The 10,445-nt window shown below is 41.1% G+C and overlaps 3 protein-coding genes across 3 annotated transcripts in view; 1 reads left to right on the forward strand and 2 right to left on the reverse strand.

Moving 5' to 3' along the window:
* Positions 1 to 1,483, reverse strand: part of syngr3a (synaptogyrin 3a) — a gene marked incomplete at its 3' end in the record, with an annotated part of 6,146 nt that extends 4,663 nt beyond the window's left edge. The window contains exon 1 of the mRNA XM_079747201.1: positions 1,346 to 1,483. Within this exon, the coding sequence (XP_079603327.1) occupies positions 1,346 to 1,447 (102 nt within the window). The 5' untranslated portion in view covers positions 1,448 to 1,483. The remainder of the gene's footprint in view (positions 1 to 1,345) is intronic.
* Positions 1,484 to 2,095: 612 nt separating this feature from the next.
* Positions 2,096 to 3,952, reverse strand: gfer (growth factor, augmenter of liver regeneration (ERV1 homolog, S. cerevisiae)). The gene is made up of 3 exons (XM_079745849.1): positions 3,616 to 3,952; positions 3,074 to 3,285; positions 2,096 to 2,872 (listed from the first exon to the last, which is right to left on the reverse strand). The coding sequence occupies exons 1-3, from the start codon at positions 3,826 to 3,828 to the stop codon at positions 2,710 to 2,712; spliced, it is 588 nt and encodes a 195-aa protein (XP_079601975.1). The 5' UTR covers positions 3,829 to 3,952; the 3' UTR covers positions 2,096 to 2,709.
* Positions 3,953 to 4,063: 111 nt separating this feature from the next.
* Positions 4,064 to 9,924, forward strand: drg2 (developmentally regulated GTP binding protein 2). The gene is made up of 14 exons (XM_079745841.1): positions 4,064 to 4,123; positions 4,355 to 4,458; positions 4,687 to 4,847; positions 5,243 to 5,332; positions 5,503 to 5,563; positions 5,821 to 5,911; positions 7,031 to 7,103; positions 7,329 to 7,419; positions 8,023 to 8,120; positions 8,235 to 8,311; positions 8,673 to 8,761; positions 8,943 to 9,001; positions 9,213 to 9,266; positions 9,413 to 9,924. The coding sequence occupies exons 2-14, from the start codon at positions 4,395 to 4,397 to the stop codon at positions 9,497 to 9,499; spliced, it is 1,095 nt and encodes a 364-aa protein (XP_079601967.1). The 5' UTR covers positions 4,064 to 4,123; positions 4,355 to 4,394; the 3' UTR covers positions 9,500 to 9,924.
* The last annotated feature ends 521 nt before the right edge of the window (positions 9,925 to 10,445 follow it).

Below are 10,445 nucleotides of genomic sequence, written 5' to 3' on the forward strand. Positions count from 1 at the left end.
ACACAGCCTTGCATTGTGAGCATCAAATATTTCTAGAGGACAGTTATCATTGAGGCGTCACTGAGTTGAATCAAATTGGCAAAGGGCCCATGTAGCTTTTATTTGGTGGTTTATCTCTTGTTACCACATTGTATAAAACGGCTTGGGCCAGAGACGGTTTATTCAGTATATTTTCAAATGGCAGACACTATGTTAAATCAAGCCCTCTGAGATGTTCTTAGTGAGAGAGTAAAAGACCTTGGACAAAGTTTGTGATACAACCAATCCCACTGCGCATGTAGACACTAGAATAGATGTTACCTGATGTTATGGATAAAATACATTCAGTGGTGTTATATTTAAAAACTTAGTACACCAACAGGGGAGAAGTTGCAACCACTCTAACATCAACACACACACACACACACACACACACACACACACACACACACACACACACACACACACACACACTTTCATAACTCATATATATCACAAACCAAGTACAACCTATTGACATCACTAAACATGAGTGGTAACGCTGGTTCGGCCATGACAACAGATACCTTTCTATTAAGCCTTCATGTTTGGGAATTTAGTTGACAGTGATTTGTGGATTGATAATCCCTGACTAAAATGTCGAAGGCCTCTTCGGTAGCTTCAAAGAAGCAGCCGTCAATATGTAATGCGGTAAATCAAACGTCATGAAACAACACGTCTCGATACTTCAGCGTGCGTAATGATAACCGACCAATCAAAGGCGAGGAACGACGGCACCGATCGTGACTACCCGAATAACGATAAACGTTTCGTTTAAATTACAAAAACTCCCGAGAATAAAAAATGGATATTGGCTATTATATCAAAACAGACTGCTTGATTTTAGACGGGGAAGGACAATAAACAATGCCAATGATATTGCCCCCCGCCAAAGGGGATGCTGTAGAATGATCACGGTGGTTTCAGCTTCAATGTATTACGGGTCGATGGGCCGAAAATATTCCTCATCTAGTATTTAGGTTTACATACAACACATTCTGCAAGGCAGCTAATAGGAATGCCCTATTAGTCTCCCAAATGGCAGGCCCCCGACAATTATGCAAAATTAAAATATCTGTAGGCCAAATGGGATGAATTGCATGCAATTAGCATGTTCAACCAGATTGGCCCATGTCATTGATGTTGTATCTTTTTTTGATAAAGCAATGTCAACCGTTATTTTTTCGTCATGAATTTCCATGCCCTGCAATTACATGTCAATTTCTGCTGTTCGCGACGAAAACACATCGAAGGTCCCTTGCAGCAAGAGAAACAAACCCAGAAGGAAAAACCCATTAATAACGTTCATAATAAGACATTGCCTTACCCACGACAAAACTCTGAGGATGGTCTGTGGTTGCTTAGCAAATGCGATCGGGTCTAGCGTAGACCCAGTCCGACCCGCTCCAAAAGATCCGACTCCGTCCATCTTCTCTCACTCGCTCGCTCTCCTCTCAACACCACGCTCGCGGCTCCACGGCTGGGTGGGCTTCTACTGTAGGGACTGGTCCTCCTGCGCGCGCTCCATGCGCACTGCACGGGCAACTGCTGCTGGGCGTGGGCGTGCACAATCGACGTGTGTACCCTTCAGTCAGTCAGCTAGTGTGCTTCCTTTTTCCCAATTACAGCTAGATCACCAGCAGCACGCGCTATCCCACTTCACCGCCTGGACACTATTAAAAGGATCACCAAGGTGGTATGTTCTTGTTGTTGAACGCAAGATGATCAAATGGATTGATTTGCCTTTGATGATGAGAGAAGGCAGTGCGGTGCTGTACTGGGGAGGGGCAAATAATACGGCGATATGATGGTGTCTTTTACGGATGAGCGAGCGGCGATCTCCGTTTGCATGAATATAACCAAGCGTCACATGTGCCGCCTTCACCCAGCAGAGGGCGGAAATGTAGTCCTAGTGCTACTGACAGCAAAAGCGTTCCAAAAAAAAGCGTTTATACAAAATTTATCAAAAAATACTACTATAATTTATTAATAGGTTTGTTTAGAGTAATGTAAAAATACACAAAGTTGCAAAGAGGTGTTATTGAGATATTTATTGATTTTTAGAAAGTGTTGAGTCCATGTTTTGGAGCCTGAAGAGAAAGGACACAAAGACAAAATGGATGGATGTGTCCATATTCTTTTAACTGTAACCAATTTCCAGCAATTAAATAGATTAAAACAGATCTGCAAATGTACAAAGGACACACACACACACACACACACACACACACACACACACACACACACACACACACACACACACACACACTTTTATGAGTTATGCGACTTAACAACGGCCGTCTTTTTGTGTCTATGAATAACCAGATGACTCGGCTAACAAGGATTACCAAAAATATACAATTTTCTGAGTAGATGATTAAATTAAACACTTAAAATCAAATATTAAATAAACAATGCCATATATCCCCCCCCCCCCCAAAAAAAAGTTCCAAAAATAAGTTGGATTTTCACAGGTTTTACTTGATTGTCAAACGTCTTTGTAAATGCCTGGATTGGGTTGCGTTGAAAACTCCACATCTAATGGGGACATCGGAGAACAATAGTATATATATATTTGGAAATTAGCCTGGGAGAGGTCAAGTGTTAAGCGGAAAACCGGTTTCTATTTTGTTCCACTGGGGAAGATATGCTTCAACCACAAGTTCCTCTCCCTTCCTCCCGGAAAGCCAATCAATCGCAAGAACCATCCTTCCAGCCGTCTCTCCACCGCTCGTCCACGCGGGAACAGTCAAACTGGGGCTTGCCCAGCCGAACATTGACATCATTATGGAGACCACAGAGCCACTGAGAGAGGGCGTGGCGACTACTTGCATCCGGCTGATTGGTTGTCAACCTGTGGATGAGAGAATATGTCATTAGAGAAAAAAAAAAAACAGCAGGCAAATTGCAAGATATTCAAAGAAAATCGAAGTCGAAAAGTGTTTTAGACTATATCCTGCCTCTCATCATGACTGTGTCCATAATGTATTGATATTATATTGTAGATACTGTCGTTGAGTATGTGTTGTGTAGTAGGGTAGTACTGGGACCTCACCTGCCCCTGAGGTCCTGGGCACATTCATCACAGGGGAAGAACTTGGAGAAGAGGTTGATGAACTGTCCCATCTCCTGCTGCTGCGTTTCGGAGGGCCGATCTGGGAAATACGCGGCCATGGTGTGGAGAAAAGACCAGGTGTTACGTCCTAACTCTTCCCTGTCCAACGGACACTGTGGATCCTCCTCTGCCTGGCTGCCTGGATTGGTCTCCTGTTCATTGGGAAGATAAATGTAGAACAAGTATTCGGATAACTACCAAAACAAATTAAGAATACAAGGAATAGGTCGAATAGACTCATGCAAACATGAAAAGAAATGAAGGATATAGATTTAGTCCTTAGTCCGAAGCATCATTATGTAATTTTCTGAATTACTTATTTACTGTCATTCATGTTATTACTGACATGTGTTTATCCTACGCAGAATTAAATACAATTAGAAAAGGACCGTTGGAGTTAGTTAGCTCAGTTAGGTCCTTAATATGTGAGAGGGGGACAGAATCAACGACTAACTTGCGAAACCATAATGAACTCCGATCACCTGTGTTGAATTAGTTGCCTGCTTATCCTGGACTTTCATCCACGATTTGAAGTCCGTGCAAGCCCTGCATGGTTTCTTTTTAGGATCTCCGATTTGCTGCTGCTCTTTAGTGGATCTTTCCTCCGAAGATTTACCTGGTACCACAAACGGGAATCCTTCAAACCCAGGAGAACTGGACGACGATGTTGGTCTCGCTCCTTGGGACGCAGCCATATCCGCTCTATGGACATTTCAATGACGCATAGCTTGTAATGATGATGTATTTTGGCTAAGGATAAACATTTAATTTATTTTGAAATTAATATCAGTGATTATGTATCTTGCAAATGTCTCTATTTTCTGAATTGAAGAGAGTAGTTTTAATGTATAAATTCCTAAGCACATATTTTGGTTTGTCAAAAATTGGTTTGTTCCGGAACTTGATGCGCATTGAACTATTACTTCCGGTGCGTGATGTCATACCCGTTTCTTCTTCCTGCATGCTGCCAAGTGTCAACGAAATCAAAGTGTAAATTTCCACATTTCTTGAATAATTTAAAGGGTTTTTCATACTGTTTATTATTCCTGACTGGTACATTAAAGCACCATATTTGTATTGCATCCTGTAGAGTTTCTCAACTGCTATTTTTTGTCATTGTCTTGCTTTCCAGCTAGCTAGCAAGTTTGCTAATAAATAACGTTACCAATGAGTTTTCTGACACGTTGACACATCTCTTACAATGTTTCTTCTTTATCAAAGGGGATTTTCATTACGGGTGTGATCGATCTGCCTTGTCATAATGGGCATTTTGGACAAAATCGCGGAGATCGAGAGAGAAATCTCTCGAACTCAGAAAAACAAAGGTAAGGCTCTCATCGGCCAGTCGTGCAGTCTAGTGGCAGTTGTTTTCTCAGCCTAACTGTAACTTTACCTTCTGAGGACGACCAAATCAACTAAACGTTAAAGTATGAATCCCATTTGGCATAATTTTCATCTTTTTTTTAATGTTTTTTTTCGGACAAATACGATTATAAATCCCTCTGATTAAAACCATCCAGGATGAATTAACTTTATTCCATTCATGCACTCAGCCACTGAGTACCATCTTGGCTTGCTGAAGGCCAAGCTTGCGAAATACAGAGCTCAGCTTCTGGAGCCCTCCAAGACTGCGGGGGCCAAGGGAGAGGGCTTCGATGTCATGAAGTCTGGAGATGCCCGAGTGGCTCTTATTGGTTTCCCATCTGTTGGTAAGGTAGGTTCACAGAATTGACTGGGAAGGTGGACCCACATCATGTTAACAAAACAAGGCTCCCGGAAAATCCATGTTTTCAATTTTAAAACTACAAAAATAGTTTTTCTCAATGCATTTTAGCTTCAGCAACACCAAGATGCATTGTATTTCTGCAGAGGGTGCGTGACTGGTTAACTTGAGACGTGCACACACTTACTGTTATTGCATACATACAAGATTGATATAATGCTTATATATGTCAGAGAGCTTAAGTAAGGCAACAGTTTCTCATTTTGACAAAAAAATTTAAAAGATGCAAAGTTTTTGCTGGGTTAAAATGTCCATCCAACTTAGCTTAAAACAAGCTCTACAATGTGTGACACACTTTTCTGACTGTACTTTTCTGTTTCCTGTAGTCCACCTTCCTCAGCTTGATGACGTCCACCGCCAGTGAGGCTGCTTCCTATGAGTTCACCACTCTCACCTGTATTCCTGGTGTCATAGAGGTACGGCAACCCTCTTATTTTCACACACTTTTTTACACGTCCTTAATATTTTACCTTATATTTTAGAATCTCATGTCCATTATCAGTTCAACATCCTTTTTGAGTTTTGAGGCGAACATTTTAACCCCTTTAATCACCCCCATCTATTTTGTATGCTAATTATTTTCCAGTACAAAGGGGCCAACATTCAGCTGCTTGATTTACCAGGAATCATTGAGGGTGCTGCCCAAGGTAACGTCCATTTTCCTTTCACTTTTTTCTTTCCTCATAATAACAAACCACTTTTTTATAATCAATAATATTACATTATTGTTGACGCTGAATGGTGACTGCTGGATTTCTTCATTAATTCATGGTTATTATTGATCAATTCTGATTCTGCTGGTAAATATCTTGTAGGTTGGGCTGGCTCTATGTCTATCCTTATGATTTTGAATTTTATAAAAATGTGTAACTACAGTGTTTGATCAAACTTTGACCTTCCCAAGGTAAGGGTCGAGGTCGGCAGGTCATCGCCGTGGCCCGTACAGCCGACGTAGTCATCATGATGTTGGATGCCACCAAGGGAGGCGTCCAGAGGTAACCATGAGAACCTTAGTGTAGTGCTGCTGTGAATCTCAACTGGTAGAGCACAGTATTTAAAGGGGCACTCCGCCACATTGAGGCTGCTGTTGGGGTGTTGGGAAAGGCTTCTCAGAGAATTTTGTTAAACATTTCCAATATAACTGGTGTAAGTAGATGTAGTTTGCACTAGGTTGCACAAAGACACGTCTTGCATCGCTTTTCTACGTTGTTGGGCTCTACATCTGCTCTAGATGCTGGGCTCTGCCGCGGCCGCAGTGCTCTGCTTCGGCCGCTCCCTGTGAATGAACAGCAAACTAAACGAGACAAGTTTCCAAACCCATCCACAGTCCATGGTGTATTCGTCATATCAGCTCTCTTGTTTACGTTTTTTTTTTTTTTTTTTTTATTGAAACAAAAAACGGCCTGTCGTCAAAATATTCTCCGACGATGTATCAAAGTAATCAGAACGTGTTATTGTTTGCACCTAGTGTAAACAAAACCTTTCACACAGAAGTTGTATATTGGATGTGGCACATCATTCTTTAAAAACTATTAAAGGTGACATATTATACCACCAGGTGTGAGTGTGAATAGCCGTTAAGACATTTTGAAAATCGGTCTCTTCTGACATCACAAGTGGCCGTGTCCACCTAGATGTATGCTGGATAGATCAGTCTACCACCCTACGCCCACTTGTGATGTAAAAAAATGATTTTCAAAATGGCTTGTAACGGCTAATCACACTCAAACCTGGTGGTATAATATGTCACCTTTTAAGCACAACCCAAACGGGAGTCTTAATGTGTTTAGTTGGTAAACTGCCCCTTTAACACTGCCATTGTTAGGGTTCTGATGCCAGCCCATGCTAAGAATGTATGCACTCACACATTATTGTAAGATGCTTGGACAAAAGCATTGACCAAATTACCTTTATACATGTACAGGGTTTAACAATATTAGGAACTATGTCGCTAACAAGTATTTGTTTCTATGTTCCAAAGCTTAAAACTCGGAACCATGATGTGTCTGTGTATCTATGTTGTGCAAAGCGTGAATAAGGGGATTCTGTATTTTCTTGCCTGTGTGGTAAAGCATGTTCATATTTATGTGGGAATTTTTTAATTTCCTATTCAGAGAGCTTTTAGAAAAAGAGTTGGAGTCTGTTGGCATCAGACTAAACAGCAAGAAGCCAAATATTTACTTCAAGGTAAAGTAGAACTTTGTCTTACTTTGTTTTAAATCTGTATCATTAAGGCTTGTCGCAGTCCCTCATTATTACATGAACGATTTCAAATCTAATCACTGGTGTTAATGTTTACTATTGTTCAGCACCGTCTTGTCTCTGATCTGAATGGTTAAATGCAGAATTCCTAATTCTATTTGCTCAATGTGGCAGTATCAACCTTGTTTTGTGTATGTCTTTCCCTTGTAGCCCAAGAAAGGTGGTGGCCTCTCTTACAACTCTACTGTCCCTCTCACCATGTGCTCAGAGAAGCTGGTGCAGCTCATCCTCCACGAGTACAGTATCCTTCCCTAAACCTGTTGCTGGTTTGATCCCTGGCTCCTCTAAGCTAATTGTTGCGATGTGTCTGAGCAAGACACTTGGCGGTTCCCTTGCATGATTGACATGCCTGTATTGTGTGTATGAATGTGAGGCACTAATTGTAGAGTGCTTATAGTGGCCACAGATTAAAAAAGGGCTATATTCTAATTTCAGTCCATTGACCAGCATAAAAGTAGATTGCGCATTTGATCTGTAAATATGTTTTTCTCTCTCATACATTTGTGCAATATAGGGGCAGGTTTATGTAATGGCTAGAGGGCCCCACACCAAATCCAAACAGTTCTGTGTTCGATCCACAATCAAACCAAGTAAATGTGTACCTTTAGGCATCCTAGGGCAAGAAGTCCCTACCAGTGTTCCTTAATTAGATGTATCTGAATTCACTGTAAATTGCCCTGCATTAACTGCATATCTAAATAGTAATAACAAATGGCAGTATTGCTGTTTGTGTCCCATCATTCTGTCACACCATATTTGTGTGTGTGCATCTCTGCCTAATACGTTACCAATTGACCCTGGCAAGATGGTATTCAATTAAACTCCTTAACCTGGGATCCTCCAGAAATCTTCAACGCTGAGGTGCTCTTCCGCGAGGACAGCACGCCAGATGAGTTCATCGACGTCATCGTCGGGAACAGAGTTTACATGCCCTGCCTTTACGTATGTCCTCGGATGGGTTCAGATCTTTCCACTCACTGCTTGTTGCTTTGTCTTTTGGCTTTGCTTTGAGTTAACTTTCACTTTTTGATGTTTTTATTTTGTATTTCTATGTAGGTTTATAACAAGGTGGATCAGATATCCATCGAGGAGGTGAACCGTCTAGCCCACGTGCCCAACAGTGTTGTCATCAGGTTTGTGTTAAGTGTATGTTTGTTTGTGTGTGTGTGGTAAGTGTGTTAAGTGTTGAATGTGAGGGATGAGCATTGGGATAACCTGTATTTTGTTGAAAAGTGACTCTTAGGCTAGCTGTACAAATCTGTATGTAGTCGAACACGGTATATACAGGCTACAGACATTTTGTTTGATAGTGTTTTTCTAATTGGCTTAATGTAATTTGAATAATTTATTTTCTTTTAAAGTATTTTCAATCCAATCTTTTGAGTGAACATGGTCACAGGTCTGAATCAGATTGGTCAGAGAGGTCAGTGTTCCCTACTTGATCAAGTGGCTCTTTCACACAGTATATAAATAAAGTTGTTTCTGTGCTTTCAGTTGTGGAATGAAACTAAACTTGGACTACCTTCTGGAGACGTTGTGGGAATACCTGGCACTCATCTGCATTTTTACCAAGAAGAGGGGAGGTGCGTACTCACACACCCACACAGACACACACACACCCACACACACACACACACACACACACACACACACACACACACACACACACACACACACACACACACACACACACACACACACACACACACACTGAATGAGAAAGAATCCCAGTAGGATGTGAAATGTGAGACTGTTTTCCTTCAGAGCGGCCAGACTTCGGCGATGCCATCATTATGAGAAGAGGAGCATCTGTAGAACATGTGGTAAGTTTAACGCAAATAATGTACACACATACACACACAGGTGTCTTTGTATACGTACTCACTTTTAGACACACAAAAACACACTCATACTCAATTATACAAGGTGGAAAATGTGTAATTGCCTACAGAGAAACATGCAGACCACATAAATACATGGGGTTATCGCTGAAGTTAATGAGTCTTTCATCTCCCCCTTCTCTTCTCCTCGCAGTGCCATCGGATCCACCGGACCTTAGCCAGCCAGTTTAAATACGCCTTGGTCTGGGTAAGTGCTCTCTCCACCTTCAACTTCCAAAACGTTTTGGTAATCCATTATTCCTGTATGTGGACTTTTGATAAATGGAAAATTTAGCAGTGCTGATCCTTGGTAAGAGGTTAGATGTTGACCGTTTCTTGACTGTTTTCTTCCAGGGCACCAGCACCAAGTACAGCCCCCAAAGGGTGGGGCTAACACACATCATGGAACATGAAGACGTCATCCAGATCGTTAAGAAGTAAAAACCGAGTCCCCCAATTTGACAGAGGAGAGACTGAATGGGAGGGGTCCTGTTCACATGGGAGGGGATGAAAGGCAAAAGAGAAAAACATTGTACAGTATACAGTTAATTATACAATGACATTAAAGCTGCCTTCTTTCATTCTGTTTTTATATATGAAATTATAAAACGGTAACTGTTCGTCTGGAATCTCCCAGATAACTCTGGCTCCCAAGAAACGGCATATTTAACCTTTTGTTTAAGTTTGAGACAGATGCGTTGAGACAAAAATATTAAACTCAAATACAAAAACAATAATGTACCATGTTTAATGTTTACGTTTCCAAATGTTTTGATACTCTTGTAATATATGTTATAATATGCCTAAACCCTTAGGAATGGTTACATTTTATTGATTAAGAATATTTCAATTGCTTGCTCTTGGAGATTGCCCCAACTTAAAAAGCATAATTAGGCTACAGACATTTTGATACATCCTCGCCTTCTTTGCGGCTAAATAAAATATTAAACATATTTTCTAAATCTATTTAGTTACTTCATTAGACACGTATCTGTAATATATTTAATTATTTGTATTAATTATAATTGAAAGAAACAATAATTGTTTCTCCCGCATCGTCAACAGGTGTGTATCACCTTTGACCTCTAGTCAACTCCTCAAGTCAACTCCTCAAGTCAACTCCTGCTCAACTGGCAGCTTGTACCGTTTTCTCTTCGAAAGCATCGAGTACCTACTGCCAAAGCTACCTCATTCATTAGCACACCGAGAGGCATAATGACGCCATTAAATATTCATAACCATTCTTCCCTTTACACAATACAGCGAGAAGAGAGGGAGAGGTACAGGTGGGATACGCTAGAACGAAGTCGAGGCGACCAAGAACGTATTCCGCGCGTCAACGGCGTATTTTTTTTCTCACAAGGATGCCGTAGAAATGTCGCGTTGG

This window comes from Pollachius pollachius (assembly GCF_949987615.1).
Source record: "Pollachius pollachius genome assembly, chromosome: 11".
NCBI classification, from domain to species: Eukaryota; Metazoa; Chordata; class Actinopteri; order Gadiformes; family Gadidae; genus Pollachius; species Pollachius pollachius.